Source organism: Moschus berezovskii, chromosome 15 (assembly GCF_049115385.1).
Source record: "Moschus berezovskii isolate FMDL1 chromosome 15, NW_MosBer_1.0, whole genome shotgun sequence".
NCBI classification, from domain to species: domain Eukaryota; kingdom Metazoa; phylum Chordata; class Mammalia; order Artiodactyla; family Moschidae; genus Moschus; species Moschus berezovskii.
This window is the reverse complement of record NC_142474.1, coordinates 64,898,274-64,919,713: the sequence shown is the minus strand read 5'-3', so window position 1 is coordinate 64,919,713 and position 21,440 is coordinate 64,898,274. Positions and strand designations below refer to the sequence as shown.

The 21,440-nt window shown below is 36.8% G+C and overlaps 1 protein-coding gene across 1 annotated transcript in view; it reads right to left on the bottom strand.

Moving 5' to 3' along the window:
* CCDC7 (coiled-coil domain containing 7) overlaps positions 1–21,440 on the bottom strand; it is a 279,639-nt gene that overhangs the window by 234,280 nt on the left and 23,919 nt on the right. Inside the window, exons 12-14 of the mRNA XM_088844150.1 lie at positions 18,498–18,583; positions 12,646–12,700; positions 9,641–9,706 (exon numbers count right to left, since the gene is read on the bottom strand). Of these exons, the coding sequence (XP_088700276.1) occupies positions 9,641–9,706; positions 12,646–12,700; positions 18,498–18,583 (207 nt within the window). The remainder of the gene's footprint in view (positions 1–9,640; positions 9,707–12,645; positions 12,701–18,497; positions 18,584–21,440) is intronic.

The window sequence follows — 21,440 nt, the reverse complement described above, 5'->3', positions numbered from 1 at the left end:
TAAAATTACTTGTCCCTGGAGAAGGAAATGGTAACCCACTCCAGTATTCTTGCCTGGAGAATCCCATGGACGGAGAAGCCTGGTAGGCTACAGTCCACCAGGTCGCATAGAGTCGGACATGACTGAGCGACGGAATGGAATGGAAAGTTACTTGTATAAAAGAATATATAAATCAATAAAAAAAAGTTCACAATCTCCCCACAAACAGAAAATGTACTGTTGACATATATACTTTATATTTATTTATTTATTTTTTATTTCTTTATTAGAGGCAAATTACTTTACAATATTATATGGTTGGTTTTGCCATATGTTGACATGAATCCGCCCCGGGTATACATGTGTTCCCCTTCTTGAACACCCCTCCCACCTCCCTCCTCCCCATATCATCCCTATGGGTCATCCCCGTGTACCAGTCCTGAGCATCCTGTATCATGTGTCGAACCTGGACTGGTGATTCGTTTCATATATGATAATATACATGTTTCAATGCCATTCTAAAAATCATGCCACCTCACCCTCTCCCACAGAGTCCCAAAGACTGTTCTATACACCTGTGTCTCTTTTGCTGTCTCGTATAGAGGGTTAAGGTTACCATCTTTCTAAATTCCATATATATGCGATACTATTTGGTCACCTCATGCGACGAGTTGACTCACTGGAAAAGAGTCTGATTCTGGGAGGGATTGGGGGTGGGAGGAGACAGGGACAACAGAGAATGAGATGGCTGGATGGCATCACCGACTCGATGGACATGAGTTTGAGTGAAGTTGGTGATGGACAGGGAGGCCTGGCGTGCTGTGATTCATGGGGTCGCAAGGAGTCGGATACGACTGAGCGACTGAACTGGACTGAACTGATACTGTATTGGTGTTTTTCTTTCTGGCTTACTTCACTCTGTATAATAGCCTCCGGTTTCATCCACCTCATTAGAACTGATTCAAATGCATTCTTTTTAATGGCTGAATAATACTCCATTGCGTATATGTACCAAAGCTTTCTTATCCATTCATCTGCAGATGGACATCTAGGTTGCTTCCATGTCCTCGCTATTATAAACAGTGCTGCGATGAACATTGGAGTACATGTGTCTCTTTCAATTCTGGTTTCCTCAGTGTATGCCCAGGAGTGTGATTGTTGGATCATATGGCAGTTCTATTTTCAGTTCTTTGAGGAATCTCCACACTGTTCTCCTAGTTTGCATTGCCACCAACAGTGTAAGAGGGTTCCCTTTTCTCCACACCCTCTCCAGCATTTATTGCTTGTAGACTTTTGGATAGCAGCCATTCTGACTGATGTGAAATGGTATCTCATTGTGGTTTTGATTTGCATTTCTCTGATTATGAGGAATGTTGAGCATTTTTTCATGTGTTTGTTAGCCATCCTTATGTCTTCTTTGGAGAAATGTCTGTTTAGTTCTTTGGCCCATTTTTTGATTGGGTCATTTATTTTTCTGGAATTGGCTGCAGGAGCTGCTTGTATACTTTGGAGATTAATTCTTTGTCAGTTGTTTCACTTGCTATTATTTTCTCCCATTCTGAAGGCTGTCTTTTCACCTTGCTTATAGTTTCCTTTGCTGTGCAGAAGCTTTTAATTTTAATTAGGTCATATTTGTTTATTTTTGCTTTTATTTCCAATATTCTGGGATGTGGGTCATGGAGGATCCTGCTGTGATTTATGTCGGAGAGTGTTTTGCCTATGTTCTCCTCTAGGAGTTTTATAGTTTCTGGTCTTACATCTAGATCTTTAATCCATTTTGAGTTTATTTTTGTGTATGGTGCTAGGAAGTGTTCTAGTTTCATTCTTTTACAAGTGGCTGACCAGTTTTCCCAGCACCACTTGTTAAAGAGACTGTCTTTCTCCATTTTATATTCTTGCCTCTTTTGTCAAAGATAAGGTGTCCATAGGTGTGTGGATTTATCTCTGGGCTTTCTATTTTGTTCCATTGATCTATATTTCTGTCTTTATGCCAGTACCATACTGTCTTGATGACTGGCTTTGTAGTAGAGCCTGAAGTCCGGCAGGTTGATTCCCCCAGTTCCATTCTTCTTCCTCAAGATTTTTTTGGCTATTCGAGGTTTTTTGTATTTCCATACATATTGTGAGATTACTTGCTCTAGCTCTGTGAAAAATATCGTTGGTAGCTTGATAGGGATTGCATTGAATGTATAAATTACTTTGGGTAGTATACTCATTTTCACAATATTTATTCTTCCAATCCATGAACACGGTATATTTCTCCATCTATCAGTGTCCTCTTTGATTACTTTCACCAGTGTTTTATAGTTTTCTATGTACAGGTCTTTTGTTTCCTTTGGTAGATATATTCTTAAGTATTTAATTCTTTTTGTTGCAACAGTGAATGGAATAGTTTCCTTAATTTCTCTTTCTATTTTCTCATTATTAGTGTATAGGAATGCAAGGGATTTCTGTGTGTTGATTTTATATCCTGTAACTTTACTATACTCATTGATTAGCTCTAGTAGTTTTCTGGTAGAGTCTCCAGGGTTTTCTGTGTAGAGGATCATGTCATCAGCAAACAGTGAAAGTTTTACTTCTTCTTTTCCAATTTGGAATCCTTTTAGGTCTTTTTCTGTTCTGATTGCTGTGGCCAAAACTTCCAGAACTATGTTGAATAGTAGTGGTGAGAGTGGGCAACTTTGTCTTGTTCCTGACTTTAGGGGAAATGCTTTCAGTTTTTCACCATTGAGGATAATGTTTGCTGTGAGTTTATCATATATAGCTTTTATTATGTTGAGGTATGTCCCTTCTATTCCCACCTTCTGGAGGGTTTTTATCATAAATGGATGTTGAATTTTGTCGAAGGCTTTCTCTGCATCTATTGAGATAATCATATGGTTTTTATTTTTGTTTGTTAATGCGGTGTATTACATTGATTGATTTGCAGATATTGAAGAATCCTTGCATTCCTGGGATAAAGCCCGCTTGGTCATGATGTATGATTTTCTTAATGTGTTGTTGGATTCTGATTGCTAGAATTTTGTTAAGGATTTTTGCATCTATGTTCATCAGTGATAATGGCCTGTAGTCTTCTTTTTTTGTGGGATCTTTACCAGGTTTTGGGATTAGGGTGATGGTGGCCTCATAGAATGAGTTTGGAAGTTTCCCTTCCTCAGCAATTTTCTGGAAGAGTTTAGTAGAATAGGTGTTCAGTTCAGTTCAGTCGCTCAGTCGTGTCCGACTCTCCGCGACCCCATGAATCACAGCACGCCAGGCCTCCCTGTCCATCACCAACTCCCGGAGTACTCTCAAACTCATGTCCACAGAGTCGGTGATGCCATCCAGCCATCTCATTCTCCGTCGTCCCCTTCTCCTCCCGCCCCCAACCTTTCCCAGCATCAGAGTCTTTTCCAGTGAGTCAACTCGTCGCATGAGGTGGCCAAAGTATTGCAGTTTCAGCTTTAGCATCAGTCCCTCCAATGAACATCCAGGATTGATCTCCTTTAGAATGGACTGGTTGGATCTCCTTGCAGTATAAGGGACTCTCAAGAGTCTTCTCCAACACCACAGTTCAAAAGCATCGATTCTTCGGCGATCAGCTTTCTTCACAGTCCAACTCTCACATCCATACATGACCACGGGAAAAACCATTGCCTTGACTAGACGGACCTTGGTCGGCAAAGTAATGTCTCTGCTTTTTAATATACTATCAAGGTTGGTCATAACTTTCCTGCCAAGGAGCAAGCGTCTTTTAATTTCATGGCTGCAATCAGCATCTGCAGTGATTTTGGAGCCCAAAAAAACAAAGTCTGACACTGTTTCCATTGTTTTTCCATCTATTTCCCATGAAGTGATGGGACCAGATGCCATGATCTTTGTTTTCTGAATGTTGAGCTTCAAGCCAACCTTTTCACTCTCCTCTTTCACTTTCATCAAGAGGCTTTTGAGTTCCTCTTCACTTTCTGCCATAAGGGTAGTGTCATCTGCATATATAAGGTTATTGATATTTCTCCCAGCAATCTTGATTCCAGCTTGTGCTTCTTCCAGCCCAGCGTTCCTCATGATGTACTCTGCATATAAGTTAAATAAGCAAGGTGACAATATACAACCTTGACGTACACCTTTTCCTATTTGGAACCAGTCTGTTGTTCCATGACCGGTTCTAACTGTTGCTTCCTGACCTGCATACAGGTTTCTCAAGAGGCAGGTCAGGTGGTCTGGGATTCCCATCTCTTTCAGAATGTTCCACAGTTTATTGTGATCCACACAGTCAAAGGCTTTGGCATAGTCAATGAAGCAGAAATAGATGTTTTTCTGGAACTCTCTTGCTTTCTCCATGATCCAGCAGATGTTGGCAATTTGATCTCTGGTGCCTCTTCTCTAAATTTTTGGTAGAATTCAGCTGTGAAGCCATCTGGACCTGGGCTTTTGTTTGCTTGAAGATTTCTGATTAGATTTCTATTTCCATGCTTGTGATGGGTCTATTAAGATTTTCTATTTCTTCCTGGTTCAGTTTTGGAAAGTTGTACTTTTCTAAGAATTTGTCCATTTCTTCCAAGTTATCCATTTGAAGTGAAAGAGGAGAGTGAAAAGGACGGCTTGAAGCTCAACATTCAGAAAACGAAGATCATGGCATCTGGTCCCATCACTTCATGGGAAATAGATGGGGAAACAGTGGAAACAGTGTCAGACTTTATTTTTTTGGGCTCCAAAAACACTGCAGATACTTATTGCAGCCATGAAATTAAAAGACGCTTACTCCTTGGAAGGAAAGTTATGACCAACCTAAATAGCATATTAAAAAGCAGAGACATTACTTTGCCAACCAAGGTCCGTCTAGTCAAGGCAATGGTTTTTCTGGTGGTCATGTATGGATGTGAGAGTTGGACTGTGAAGAAAGCTGATTGCCAAAGAATTGATGCTTTTGAACTGTGGTGCTGGAGAAGACTCTTGAGAGTCCCTTGGACTGCAAGGAGATCCAACCAGTCCATTCTAAAGGAGATCAATCTAAAGGTGTTCATTGGAAGGACTGATGCTAAAGCTGAAACTCCAATACTTTGGCCACCTCATGCGATGAGTTGACTCACTGAAAAAGACTCTGAAACTGGGAGGGATTGGGGGTGGGAGGAGACGGGGACGACAGAGAATGAGATGGCTGGATGGCATCACCGACTCGATGGACATGAGTTTGAGTGAACTCCGGGAGTTGGTGGTGGACAGGGAGGCCTGGCGTGCTGTGATTCACGGGGTCGCAAAGAGTCGGACACAACTAAGCAACTGAACTGAACTGAACTGAATTGCTGATAGTATTCTCTAATAACCCTTTCTATTTCTGTGTTGTCGGTTGTGATCTCTCCATTTTAATTTCTAATTTTATTGATTTGGTTCTTCTCCCTTTGTTTTGTGATGAGTCTGGCTAGTGGTTTGTCAATTTTATTTACCTTCTCAAAGAACCAGCTTTTGGCTTTGTTGATTTTTGCTATGGTCTCTTTTGTTCCTTTTGCATTTATCTCTGCCCTAATTTTTACGATTTCTTTCCTTCTACTAACCCTGGAGTTCTTCATTTCTTCATTTTCTAGTTTCTTTAGATGTAGAGTTAGGTTATTTAGTTGACTTTTTTTCTTGTTTCTTGAGGTGTGCCTGTATTGCTATGAACTTCCCCCTTAGCACTGCTTTTACAGTGTCCCAGAGTTTTGGGTTGTTGTGTTTTCATTTTCATTCATTTCTATGCATATTTTGATTTCTCTTTTGATTTCTTCTATGATTTGTTCATTATTCAGCAGCGTGTTGTTCAGCCTCCATATGTTGGCATTTTTAATAGTCTTTCTCCTGTAATTGAGATCTAATCTTACTGCATTGTGGTCAGAAAAGATGCTTGGAATGATTTCAATTTTTTTGAATTTACCAAGGCTAGATTTATGGCCCAGGATGTGATCTATCCTGGAAAATGTTCCGTGTGTGCTTGAGAAAAAGGTGAAATTCATTGTTTTGGGGTGAAATGTCCTATAGAGATCATTAGGTCTAACTGGTCTATTGTATCATTTAAAGTTTGTGTTTCCTTGTTAATTTTCTGTTTAGATGATCTATCCATAGTTGTGAGTGGGATATTAAAGTTTCCCACTATTACTGCATTGTTGTTAATTTCCCCTTTCATACTTGTTAGTAATTGCCTTACATGTTGCAATGCTCCTATTTTGGGTGCTGCTGCTAAGTCACTTCAGTCGTGTCCGACTCTGTGTGACCCCATAGACAGAAGCCCACCAGGCTCCCCTGTCCCTGCGATTCTCCAGGCAAGAACACTGGAGTGGGTTGCCATTTCCTTCTCCATTTTGGGTGCATCATATAAATATTTATAATTGTTATATCTTCTTCTTGGATTGATCCTTTGATCATTATGTAGTTTTCTTCTTTGTCTCTTTTCACAGCCTTTGTTTTAAAATCTATTTTATCTGATATGAGTATTGCTTCTCCTGCTTTTTTTTGGTCTCTATTTGCATGGAATATCTTTTTCCAGCCCTTCACTTTCAGTCTGTATGTGTCCCTTGTTTTGAGGTTGGCCTCTTGTAGACAACATATATGGGGGTCTTGTTTTTATATCCATTCAGCCAGTCTTTGTCTTTTGGTTGGGGCAGTCAACCCATTTATATTTAAGGTTATTATAGATAAGTATGATCCCACTGCCATTTTCTTTATTGTTTTGGGTTCGAGTTTATACACCCTTTCTGTGTTTCCTGTCTAGAGAAGACCCTTTAGTATTTGTTGGAGAGCTGGTTTAGTGATGCTGAATTCTCTCAGCTTTTGCTTGTCTGTAAAGCCACCTGACCTGCCTCTTGAGAAACCTGTATGCTGGTCAGGAAGCAACAGTTAGAACTGGACATGGAACAACAGACTGGTTCCAAATAGGAAAAGGAGTACATCAAGGCTGTATATTGTCACCCTGCTTATTTAACTTATATGCAGAGTACATCATGAGGAACACTGGGCTGGAGGAAGCACAAAGCTGGAATCAAGATTGCCAGGAGATGTATCAATAACCTCAGATATGCAGATGACTCCACCCTTATGGCAGAAAGTGAAGAGGAACTCAAAAGCCTCTTGAGGAAAGTGAAAGAGGAGAGTGAAAAGTTTTGCTTGAAGCTCAACATTCAGAAAACGAAGATCATGGCATCTGGTCCCATCACTTCATGGGAAATAGACGGGGAAACAGTGGAAACAGTGTCAGACTTTATTTTGGGGGGCTCCAAAATCACTGCAGATGCTGATTGCAGCCATGAAATTAAAAGATGCTTACTACTTGGAAGGAAAGTTATGACCAACCTAGATAGCATATTAAAAAGCAGAGACATTACTTTGCCAAACAAGGTCTGTCTAGTCAAGGCAATGGTTTTTCCCGTGGTCATGTATGGATGTGAGAGTTGGACTGTGAAGAAAGCTGATCGCTGAAGAATTGATGCTTTTGAACTGTGGTGCTGGAGAAGACTCTTGAGAGTCCCTTGGACTGCAAGGAGATCCAACCAGTCCATTCTAGAGGAGATCAATCCTGGGTGTTCATTGGAAGGACTGATGCTAAAGCTGAAACTCCAATACTTTGGCCACCTCATGCGATGAGTTGACTCACTGGAAAAAGCGTCTGAAACTGGGAGGGATTGGGGGTGGAAGGAGACGGGGTGACAGAGAATGAGATGGTTGGATGGCATCACCGACTCGATGGACATGAGTTTGAGTGAACTCCGGGAGTTGTTGATGGACATGGAGGCCTGGCGTGCTGTGATTCATGGGGTTGCAAAGAGTCGGACATGACTGAGCGACTGAACTGAACTGAACTGATGTTCTCATTGGAGAAGGCAACAGCAACCCACTCCAGTTTTCTTGCCTGGAGAATCCCATGGACAGAGGAGCCTGGCAGGTTACAGTCCACAGGGTTGGAAGAATCAGACATGACTTAGTGAATAAAGAGAGAGAGAGATATTCCCATGATGATAAATATACATCCAAATTAGGACAGCTAACAGTAAGAAAGTCACTCAGACCTGTTTGACTCTGTGACCCCAGAGACTATATAGTCCATTGAATTCTCCAGGCCAGAATACTGGAGTGGGTAGCCTTTCCCTTCTCCAGGGGATCTTCCCAACCCAGGGATTGAACTCAGGTCTCCCACACTGCAGGCAAATTCTTTACCAGCTGAGCCACCAGGGAAGCCCTAGGTAACAAGTAAATTTTAATAATATATCTTAACTAATTTAGTGAATTGCTTATCAATGGATATATTGGTAATTTAAAAACTTGTGCTATTAAAAATTTCCTAGTCTACATACTTGTACAAACTTTGTACACTTTATTATCTACAATAAATTTTTAGAAGTGGAATGGTTCACTGTAAAGACTATGTCTTTCCAAGACTTCTGCTATAAATTTTATTCCAGAGAAGTATTAATCCATACTGACAGTAGAAGTATATGAAAGACCTGCTCATCTCAACATAAATCTACAAATATTAAATATTTCTGTTCCTTCAATTTTTAAAAAAATAGTAGGTAAAATATATCTGTACTGTGGCTATTTTAATGTTTTTATTTGGCTGTACTGAGTCTTAGTTGCAGCACACAGGATCTTTATTGCCCTGTGCAGGATCTTTGAAGCATGCGGGCTCTTAGTTGCAGCCTGCAGGATCTAGTTCCATAACCAGGGATTGAACCCAGGCCCCCGGCACTGGAAGCATGGAGGCTTAACCACTGAATCACCCTCTTTCTGTCATTTTTAAATTGCATTTACTTGGTAGTTCGTACAGCTGAATATATTCGTACGCATTTATTGGCAATGCGTGTTTCTCAATTCACATGCCTATGTCCTTTGTCTATTGAGGAGGAAGACTATCCATAATTTCTGGAGATATGTAAAAGACCTTGATATGGCACATTTTATAAAGATCTTCCATTTATCTTTATATCTTACAAAATTTTAACCATAAAAAGTTTTATTTTATATATACATAGCCAAATATATTAACATATTTTTTTGGTATAATGCTTAGAAAGCCCTGCTTTAGCCAAGACATGTAATTGTTATTCAGTGTTTCTTCCAATTTATACATAGTTCACTTATTATGCCTAAATCTTAAATCAATCTGTGCTTTGTTTCAGTATATTAAATCAACTAGAAATCACAAGTTTTTCATAGTAGTTTACTTTTGTGACTTTTATCCTTCTATAAAAAAATTTAATAAGCGAAACAATAAAATACAAAATTGTTATATTCATTTGAATCTGTTTCTGGACTTTTTATTCAGTACCAAATCTAGAACCACAAAACACTGCTTTAGCAATATATTTTTATGTCATATTAATTTTTGATGAGCAAATCATAATTGTTTGTCTGTAAAATAACCAGTCTCTTATCTCAATATATCTTATAATTCTGCTAAGCTCAAAAAGACTCCATCTATATCTAGAAATAAATTGCTTTAAGTGTGTATATCACTTCTCTCTCCAGCTTACTATTTTGGAGAGAATAAATATCAAATTTTATCAATATATTTCTACTACATTAAATGAAAATACTATAAGCTGGCAAAACAATATATAGATTCTTGGTTTACAAATTAAAAATTATTCATTTAAAAAGTTGTTTAAGGATATTTTCTTCAATTTTTCACAATATGAAGGAACATGACATCTTTTACCTGTAAAGCTTGTTTCAGTTGTTCCCGAAGAACTTTGTTCTCAATTTCCAGAGCATGTGCTCCTTTCTAGGATGTAATATGGGGTGGGGGAGAAAAGTATTTGTTTTATTTTTAACTAATTTATTGTCATAATTATTATCTTTCTAAAACCCATAGATAGCCAAGATGATGACTTGAGCACAAACATTTACTACACACTTCTTAGGCACAATGACAGATAACTTACAGCTCAGCTGGTGAAGACTCTGCCTGCAATGCAGGAGACCCTGGTTCAATTCCTGGGTTGGGAAGATCCCCTGTAGAAGGGCTAAGCTACCCACTCCAGTATTCTTGGGCTTCCTTGGTGGCTCAGCTGATAAAAGAATCCGCCTGCAATGTGGGAGACCTGGGCTCAAATCCCTGGACCTGGGATGGGAAGATCCCCTGGAGAAGGGAATGGCTACCCACTCCAGTATTCTGGCCTGGAGAATTCCATAGGCTGTTTAGTCCATGGGGTCACAAAGAGTTGGACAGAGACTTTAACTTTCCTAAGAATGTAGCAGAATCCAGAGCTTCAGCAACATGACATTCCCAACATCTAAGATACAATTAAGAGTAATTTGAATTTGAAGAAGCAGGAAAATGAGACTTACTCTTAAAAGAGAATCTACAGGGAAGGTGATTGAAGATGGGGCACAGCAAGAACCTCCTCCCATGGATCAACAAACGCACTGAGGGCTTTAATGTCCGTCACTCCAAATCTTTGTTGTGACGAGACAGAACAGAGGAGCATACACTTGCCTGACATATCTACGGCTGATTCATGTTGAGGTTTGACAGAAAACAACAAAATTCTGTAAAGCAATTATCCTTCAGTTAAAAAAAATAATTAAAAAAAACACAAAACCTGGGCAGAGTACCTAAACAGACATTCTTCCAAAGGAGACAAACAGACAACCAATACATAAAAATATACTCAATATCACTAATAATCTGGGAAATACAAACCAAAAGCACGGTGAGATACTCCCTTTTCTCGGTCAGAATCATGAGTATCAAAAAGAAAAGAAATAACAAGGGGAAGGATATGAGGAAAAGGGAATCCAAATACACTGTTGGTGGGAATGTAAATTGGCACATTGTGGAAAGTAGAATAGAGATTCCTCAGAAACTTAAAAATAGAATGGCCATATGATCCAGTAATTTCACTTCTAGGTACTTACCACCTCCCCCTAAAAGCCACTAATTCAATAATATATGTACCTCTACGTTCACTGTAATCCCTGATATTTTGTTAAAGCAGTCTGAAGGGATTAAGACATGGCCCAAATGAACTAAAACACTAGTTTAAAGACTTAATAACATGATGGAATTATAATTTTTTAAACACACAAAATGCTGTTCTACATAAAATCATGACAGATTTCTAAAATGGCCTCCAGGATCTCCATCCCTAAGGTTATGCTCTGTATAATCCACTCCTTTTGAGTGTGGATACCACCTATGACTTGCTTTTATCCAAGAGAATATTGCACAGTGATGAGATGCCACTTTATTTATTAGGCTGCACTACATAGTTGACCTTTGAACAAGATGGGTTTGAACCACATAAGTCCACTTATACAAGGATATTTTTCAATGAATATAGTACTTATATTTTTACTTTACAGGTGTTTAACTAAATGTGGGGGAAGTTTATGTCTGGTTAGAGATCACAATATGTGGAATCAAAGAACTAGGGTTTGAGTCCTGATTCTACACAAGTCATTTTACCTTTGTGCCTTTCGGTGAGTCATTTATCAATTCTTTTGTTTCTGAGGCAGAGATAGCAATATGCAGATTTTCAGCTGTGAGGGAGTGGGTGGTATCCCTAACCCTCATGTTGTTCAAGGATCAATTATATAGCTACAGTGAAAAGGTATCATTCATGATCATGTTATTCATGTTATATTACATAAGACTGTCTTAGCAAAAAAGAAAAAAGAGAAAGAGACTCTTAGCTGGCCTTTAAGAAGATGTAAGATGCTATAATGTAAACTGTGGAGAAGGTCACTGGCTAAGTGCCCCAGTCCAACAACTGCAAAGAACTTAAGTTTGCCACTTCCACTTGAGCTTGGAAGAGGACCCCAAGTGACCACAAAATAAAAAAAAAGAGCCTAGTCAACACCATGATTGCAGTTTGCTGAGTCCTTGAGCACAGGATACAGTTAAGCCTTGCTCAGACTCCTAAGCCATTCAAACCATGAAAACAATTATTTTAAGCTGCAAAATGTGAGGGAACTTGTTATGCAGGAATAGAAAACTAATACCATAAAGTTGTTCCTTTTACATTTAGTATCTCAAGAAGCACTTTCATTTTCTTCCCAATTTATGTTATTTGATTCTTGAAACATGCGGGTATTTACTTGTGGGACACTTAAGTCCAGTCACTCACTGGAAGAGAGTGACTAAATAGGTGACATGATGCTCTGATGGTTAAGAAGTTTTAACTTTCAGCAAAAGAAAGCTTATCAAAGAGAAGATGAAATAAAGGGTTACTTGTATTCTTTTCAGAATACACATGGATCATATGTGAAAAAAAGTGAGCTATATTAACAATCTCCAAAATATTTTCCTATTTGCCTCTTGCATCTCACACCTTTCTGAGACAGATGGAACAGCTATTATTTTACCCATTTTAGTGATGAAAGACAAAGTTCAAGTAGTTTAAAGGGACTTGTCCAATGTCACTTAACTAGTAAGTCTGTTCTGACTCATAATATGGTGTTCTTTCCTCTATGACATTGCCTATAATTGTGTGAATAACAGTAATTTTCATAACATTGACAGTAAACATATCTGAATTCACCATTTGATTTTCTAAAACTTGCTGGAAAAAGTCAACCAACAGTAAAGAACCATTGTAAGAAGAAATTTAGTACACATGCACACACACACCTGTATTCACATACATATGTTGTCTATATAAACAGTTATCAGAGCATTATTAATCAAATTTAGATGCACAGGGAGAGACTCTGTGTTACCTGGACTTGAGGCATATTTTCTTTTATTTTAAGTTCTTTCCCTACAGACTTCTTCCTGAAAAAGAAATATTTTAAAATATATCATGATGTTTTATGATATCTGATGATTATGCTTTCTTGATGAGTACTTAAATCATTTTAAAGAAATGAAATTTTGAGAGGTGCACTCAAGATGATGGAGTACGAACACCCTGAACCTAACCTCCTCGCAGAGGCACATCAATTAGAACTATTTACAGAGCAACTATTATTGAGAATGACATGAAGACCACCAGAGAAGATCTTCCACAAATAAAGATATAATGAAGTTAATTACTATAATGAGATGAATATGAAGGGCAAAGACTCAGTATAGTGAAGAACCACACTCCTGAGTAGGTGACCCACAAATGGCAGCATAATCACAATTGCAGTGGTTCTCCCCCAAGGAATGAGGGGTCTGAGTTCCACATCAGGCTCCCTACCCCAGGGGTGCTAGACTGAGAAGACAAATCCCAAGAATATCTGGCTGTGAAGGACAATAGGGTTTGCATATTGGACAGCAAGAGGGCTAAAACTATGTAGGAAATACAGAGCCTACTCTTACAAGGAGCATGCAAATCTCACATGCTCTTAGTCCCCCAGTACAGGGGCAGTAATTTAAAAGAAGCCATGGGGCTTCCTTGGTGGTCCAGTAGTTAAGAACCTGCCTTCCAATGCAGGGGACACAGGTTCAATCCCTGATCAGAGCACTAAGATCCCATAAGCTGTGGGGCAACTAAGCCTGCATACCACAACTACAGAGCCCAAGCACTACAACAAAGATCCCACAAGTTGAAACTAAGATCCATTGCAGTCAAAAATTAAATAAATAAGTATTTTTAAAAAATAAATAAAAGAATCCAGGGTTTGACCCAGTTTCTGATCTTGGAGAGTCTCCTAGAGAAGCAGGAGGCAGCTGAGGCTCCCTCTGGGGACACAGAGGCTGGTGGCAGCCATTTTTGTGAGATCATTCCACTATGAGGACAAAGTGCTGGCAGAACCATTTTGGAGTCTTACCTCTAGATTATTAATAGTTAGTCTAATAGTCTAATTGGCTTATCCACTTACCAACCAACTGACACTAACCCAAGACATCCCTGAACCCCAGCCTGGGTACCCAGCCCTGTCCACCAGAAGGCCAGCAGCCAGTACATGAGGCACGGTCTAGTACCCTACCTCAGGAAACAAAAAATCTCAAATAAACAATCTCACCTTATACCTAAAGGAATTAGAAAAAGAACAAAGTCCAAAAATTAGTAGAAGGAAAGAAAAAGAGGTTGGAGCAGAAATAAATGAAATAAAGATTTTTAAAATTTTTGAAGATCTATAAAACTAACAGCTGGTTTTGAAAAGTTAAACAAAATTGATAAAACTTTACCCAAACTAAAAAAGAGGGAGCCCAAATAAATAGAAAATGAAAGATAAGTTATAAAAAAAATTAAAGAACTTACAATACACACCAAAGAAATACATAAGAGATTAGCACAATTATACACAATAAAATGGACAACTTAGGAAAAAATGGACAAATTCCTAGAAACAGACAATTTCCCAAAACTGAATCAGGAAGAAATAGAAAATACGAACAGCATGATTACCAGAAATGAAATTGAATGAGTAATCAAAAAACTCCCAATGAACGCAAGTCCACAATCAGATCACTTCACAGGTTATTTTTACCAAACATTTAAGAAATAATTAACACTTAGCCTTCCCAAACTATTCAAAAATTTAAAGAGAAAGGAACACTCTGAACTCATTCTATGAGGCCAGCAAAACCCTGATATTAAAACTACACAAAGATACCACAAAAAAGGAAAGCTACAGATCAACATCACTGATAAATATAGATATAAAAATCTTCAACAAAATATTAGCAAACCAAATTCAACAATACACTAAAAGGATTATAGGACTTCCCTGGTGGCCCAGTAGTTGACACTCTGCCTACCAATGCAGGTGACATGGATCTGATCCCTACTCCGGGAAGATCCCATATGCTGTGCAGCTACTAAGCCCATGCACCACAACTACTGAACCCATACTTTAGAGTCAATGTGCCACAAGAGAAGCCACTGCAATGAGAAGCCTGTGCACCACAACTAGAGAGTAGACACTGCTCACTGCAACTAGAGAACGCCTGCATGCAGAAATGAAGACCCAGTGTAGCCACAGATAATTTTTTTTTTAAAAGGATCATACACCATGAACAAGTAGAATTCTAACCATTGTTGCAAGGATAATCTGACATCCAAAAGTCAATCAACATGATAAAGTACATTAACAACAAAGAATAAATATTATACGATAATCTCAATAGATGAAAAAAAACTTTTGACTAAGTTCAAAATCCATGAAAAACTCTAAACAAAGTAGATACAGAGGGAATATACCTCAACATAATAAATGTCCTATATGACAAACCCAAAGCCAACAACATACTTTATGAGAAAAAACTGAAAACATTTCCTCTAACATCAAGAACAAGACAAGGATGCCCACCACTTCTCAGTATTTTCTAGCCACAGCAATCAGACAAGACAAAGCATAAAAGGAATCCAAATTGGAAAAGAAGAAATAAAATTGTCACTGTTTCCACATGACATGATATTATATTTAGAAAATCCTAAATATACTATCAAAAAGAATATTATAAATAAGCAAACTCAGTAATGTTGAAGGATACACTAACAACAGACTATTAGAGAAATTAAGGTGAGTCCCTTCACTGTTCATTTGAAACTACAACCACATTGTTAATTGTTAATTATACCCCAATTCAAAATAAAAAGTTAAAAAAAGAGAGAAATTAAGAAAACAGTCCCAGTGACAATTGCATCAAAAAAGAATAAAGTACTTAGGAAAAAATATCAAGGAGGTACAAGACCTGTACCTGGATACCCATAAGAAAATGATAAAAGAATTAAAAATAATATAAATAGAAAAATAGTTCATGTTCCTGAATCAGAAGAATTAACACTGTTAAAATGACCATACCACTCAGAGAAATCTATCTATATAAAAATACCAAGGGCATTTTTCACAGAACTAGAACAAATAATTCTAAACTTTCTATGGTAACACAAAAGACCCCAAATAGCCAAAACAATTTGAGAAAAAAGAACAGAACTGGTAGTTATCATGTACCCAGATTCCAAGATTTGTTAATCCAGTTTGAAATCAGAGCACAAAAACAGACACACAATTCAATGAAACAGAAGAGAAAGCCCCAAAATAAATCCATATGTGTGTGGTCAATGAATCTAAGACAACGAAGGCAAAAATGCACAATGGGAAAAAAGCATCCTCTTCAATAAACAATACTGGGAAAACTAAACAGTTACATGTAAAAGAATTATATTGGACTACATTCTCACACCACATACAAAAATAAACTCAAAGACTTAAATAGAACCGTAAAACTCCTAGAAGAAAATTTAAGTAGTACACTCTTTGACACTGATGTTAGCCATATTTTTGGCATATGTCTCCCTAAGCAAGAGAAACAAGAAAAAGTAAGTAAATGGAACTACATCAAATTAAAAAGCTTTAAACAGCAAAGGAAACTATCAACAGAATGAAAAGTCAGGCTACTATATGGGAGAAGATATTTCCAAATAATATATCTGATAAGGGTCAATATTCAAATACAAAAAACTCCCACAACTTAACATAAAAATACCCAAAACCTGATTTTAAAATGGCAGAGAATCTGAACAGACATTTTTCTAAACAAGGCATCTAGACAGCTGACAAGGTACATGAAAAGATGCTCAACAGTACTAATCCTCAGGGAAACGCAAATTAAAATCTCAACGATATATCCTTACACCTGTCAGAATGGCTATTACCAAAAAGACAACAAGTGCGTGCTGGCAAAAATGTAAAGAAAAGGGAACCCATGGTGCTTTGATGTTGGGAAAGTAAATTGGTGAAGTCACTATGAAAACTAGTACAAGAGTTCTTCAAAATATTAAAAATAATACTACCACATGATCCAGCAAGTCTACTTCAAGTATTTTTCCAAAGAAAACAAAAATACTTTCCCCAAAATGCCCCATGTTTATTGTAGCATTATTTACAATTGCCAAGTCATGAAAGCAAGTACTTAAGTACCCGTCAACAGATGAATGGATAAAGATGTGGTGTATGTATGTGTGACATATACATACAAATACACACACACACGTATATGTGCTTAGTCACTCAGTCATGTCCAACTCTTTGAGACCCCCATGAATTATAGCCTGCCAGGCTCCTCTGTCACTGGGGATTCTCCAAGCAAGAATACTGCAGTGGGCTGTCCAGAGGATCTTCCGATTGATCCCAGGTCTCCCGCAGATTCTTTACTGTCTGAGCCACCAGGGAAGCCCCATATATATGTGTGTGTGTACACACACACACATATAAATATATATGACAGAAAATAACTTAGCCATATAAAAGAATGAAGTCCTGCCATCTGTGACAAAATGGATGGACCTAGAGGGTATTATGCTAAATAAGTCAGGTAAAGAAAAATACTGTATGATTTCACTTATACATGGAATCTGAAAAACAAAACAAATGAACAAACACAGCAAAACAAATAAACTCATAGATACAGAGAACAAACTGGTCGTTACCAGAAGGGAGGAGGACAGAGGGATAATTAAAATATGTAAGGAACATTAAGAAGTACAAACTTCTAGTTATAAAATCAGTAAAAGTCATGGAGATATAATGTACAGAATAGGGAATATAGTCATTAATATCATAATAACTGTCTGTCACAGATAGGTATGATTATTTTGAAATACATTAAAATATCAAATTACTATGCTGTATGGTGATGGTGGTAGTTTAGTTGCTAAGTCATGACCAACTCTTGCGATCCCATGGACTGAAGCCTGCCAGGCTCCTGTGTTGAAGGGATTCTCTAGGCAAGAATACTGGAGTGGGTTGCCATTTCCTTCTCCAACAATGCTGTATACCTGTAACTACTATATCAATTATACTTCATAAAAAAGAAATCAAATTTCATAAGGAACACATATTTTTATCAACTATACTTCAATTTAAGAAAAGAAATTCCTATTTTTAAAAGCCATAAAATTCATAAAGCTTAAATGATAAATAACTGAATAACATTTGTCAAACTAACATCTCATTGGTATGATTAAAATATGCTAAGCTGAGATGGGAAAAGGATTTTCAAAGTACACTGGTCATTTTTTCTTCTCTGATTTTCTTTTCCTCTCTTAAGAAAAGGCCATTTGTCTGATAAGTTTCTTTTTAGACTTTGTGGAACTCCAAAAAGATTGAATTAATAGCTTCCTTTTTAAACTATATATTTATATTAGGGTTTGATCAAGAAATTTCCAATGGCATAAATTATTTTATATTAATAAGGAAAATATTCTCTTAATAAGGCCACTTTAAAATAACCTACATTAAAATCAGACACTTTTCTTCATAAAATAAGACAACTAAGAAGTGCAGTAAAAAGGAACAGCCCAGACTGGGGAGAGGGGTTAACATACAAATCACAAATCACGAGCTAATACATCAATGAAACATTGTAAATCCTTTCATCTCTAAAATTATGGTTTAATTTTGTCTACCTATACCTGAATATCTTGTGATTCTCTCTAACCCATTGTTAGTTCTTTGTTCTTCCCTTCTCAGCTTTCTCCCACCCATATCCTGGTCTGCTTACAAAACTATACATTTGCTAATGTTGTGTTTTTATAAACCTGTTAATAAATTATGTTTACATGACTTTAAATTGTATAAAATGAAAATATAAATTTATAAGTAAAAAAATATCAACAAGTATCTTTTCGTCTTACACTTCTGAATCTTCAGACTTTCCTTTGTCCTTTCTCTTCTCTGTTTTCATAACTTTCTTTGTTCGCTCACTTGTAGGCTTTGTTTTCTGTGTAGTTTTATATATGCCAGAAATAAATAGTTAAGAAGAAAATAAATCATAAGTAAATACATGATAATATACATTACTTAGATTTCCATTTTACTCTGAGAACCACTACACCGTGTTTCAAGGGAAATTATCTAATAAAAACAAAACAAAATTAATGATATAGCCAGAATGTTCGTTATAGTGCTATATAGAATGTAATTCGCCAAATAAGCTATACATATGAAACAAATTCCTCTGACAAATTACAATCAGTTCTTCTATAACATTGTATATGCCATCTTGAAAATCACCTCCCTGTGAAAAATCATATGATAAATACTGCAGGATATATGGGGAGAAAGAGTCTACGTTATGCAAAACACTGTCAATGATACATGTAAAAAATTAAAACCTATTAGGAATATTAATTCAGTTTTACATAGTTAAATGATTAAGAAATAAGATACTAAGAGAAACATAGCTCTGTATCTTGACAAAGAAATCAAGTTTCTTTGTGGAAATGAGCATCAAAACAGATTTTAAGTTGAGAGCGATTAAGCAGTACTGGAAGGAGGGTTACCTGAAATTGGACAAAAATTTCTAACACCCGGATTGGTGTGGTACACCATATACCTGGTAAACTAAGGAAGCTTGCAGAAGCTATTTTCTACCTTCACCTAGTACTATTTCCAGATGAATTTGTGTGTAAGCAATTGTAAAATTCACATTATGCTCAAACTGTTCAGTTGTGTTGGAACAAGTTTGCATTTCAAAACAAATATTATAGCAGAACTGAGATGCTTTAAACTATTTTTGAACTACTATGTAGTATCAGGTTATTTTATTCAAGAAAGTATATAAAATTTGACAATTAGATTACTAAAAATTTTAGACAAGCTAAATAATAGAGACCTATGCTAAAGCTGAAACTCCAATACTTTGGCCACCTCATGCAACGAGCTGACTCACTGGAAAAGAGTCTGATGCTAGGAAGGATTGGGGGTGGGAGGAGACGGGGACGACAGAGAATGAGATGGCTGGATGGCATCACCGACTTGATGGACATGAGTTTGAGTGAGCTCCGGGAGTTGGTGATGGACATGGAGGCCTGGCGTGCTGTGATTCATGGGGTCGCAAAGAGTCGGACACGACTGAGCGACTGAACTGATTATGATACTGAGTGGTTATTTCCTATTTCAGACCACAACTTCCAACAGATACCAAATTAACCATAGCAAAGTTCTCACAAGTTAAACACCAAGTATAATAATTTCCATAAAACACAGAAAGTTAGTATAATAATACATTTTTAATGAAAATTGTTATGGTTGTCACATAGTTTTCCAGTTTAAATCTGAATTTTGGTATGTATTTCCTATTTAGAAAAATCTAATATATGGGCAATCAAAACACACTAAAATAATGAAAAGGGATCAAAGAAATAAAAAATAATAAACATATCATCAGTGAGCTGCGGGATAAATTCAAATGGATTAATATGCTTACAAACCGGAGTATGATGGAGAAAAGGGGTGGGACAAGAATATTTGAAGAAATAATGGCCAATTTTTTTCAAATTTGATGAAAACTATATATCTGCAAATCTACAACAGGATAAGGGAGACTACCCCCCAAGACACATATAATCAAATTACTTTAAAGCAGTAATTAAAAGAAAATCTTAAAAGTAGACAGAGAAGAAAAGCAGACACAATAAGGAGAACATAGACTTCTTGCAAGAAATAATGCAAGCCTGAAGGGAAAGGAACAACATCTTTAAAGCACTGGAAAGGGGGGGAAAGATAAACCGAGAATTCTTTATTCAGAAAAAATATCTTTCAAAACTGAAGGCAAAAAATTTTGTCCAGAAATCAAAGAGCAGCAACCCTGCGCAACAAAATGACAAAGAATCCTTTAAAGAGAAGAAAAAGGATACCAGATGGCAATAAGAAAATAAACAAATAAAGAATACAATAAATGATACTTATTTGGGTAAATATAAACACTTTTCCTGTTAATTAAATCTCTTTGAAGGGCAATATTTTACAACAAAACTAGTAACAATGTGTTGTACTGCAGTAAAATGTTTAAAAACAATAATACAAAAGCTGGGAAGGGACAAATGAAAGTATGTTTTAAGGTTCTCATGCATAAAGTAATTTAATATCACTTGAATAGAGACTACAATAAGTTAAAAACAAGATTGTAAACTCTAAAGCAATCAATAAAGCCACCCACTGAGCAGCAAATTAAAAAGTAATACAGACATTGCTACCTGAAAGCCAGGTGCTGTTGCAACACAACTAAAACTATGGAAGTGGCTTTGAAACAAGGCATTGGACAGAGGTTGGAGGAATTTTATGGAATATAAAAAGAAATTCATGAGAAAATAATATCACAAAAGAAAAAATCCTTTAACCTGATACATTGTTTTGAGAGACAGAGAAAGAGAAAGGCAGATTGACTGATCACAAGAATTAAAAAAATTCCCCTTGAAATCAGGAATAAAAATTGCCCACTTTCATCATGTCTATTCAGTATTATTCTAGAGATCTTTGCCAATATAAGAAAGAAAATTTGGACTATTGTTTACAGATATGTCGATTATTCAAGTAGAAAATAAAAATCTAACCATTATGATAGTGTGACTAGGTCTGTAGATCCAAAATACAATACACAAAAATTTGATACATTTCCCTAGCAATAGCTTTAAAATATTTTAATATATAAACTAACTTAGCATAGAAATAAAAGCTCCTAACATTAACATAACAAAGACAAATAAGACCTTTAGGAAGAAAATCATAATATTCATTATAAGCATTACAAAACATTCCAAAATTGAGACATTTAATATTTGTAATGAAAAGATGTA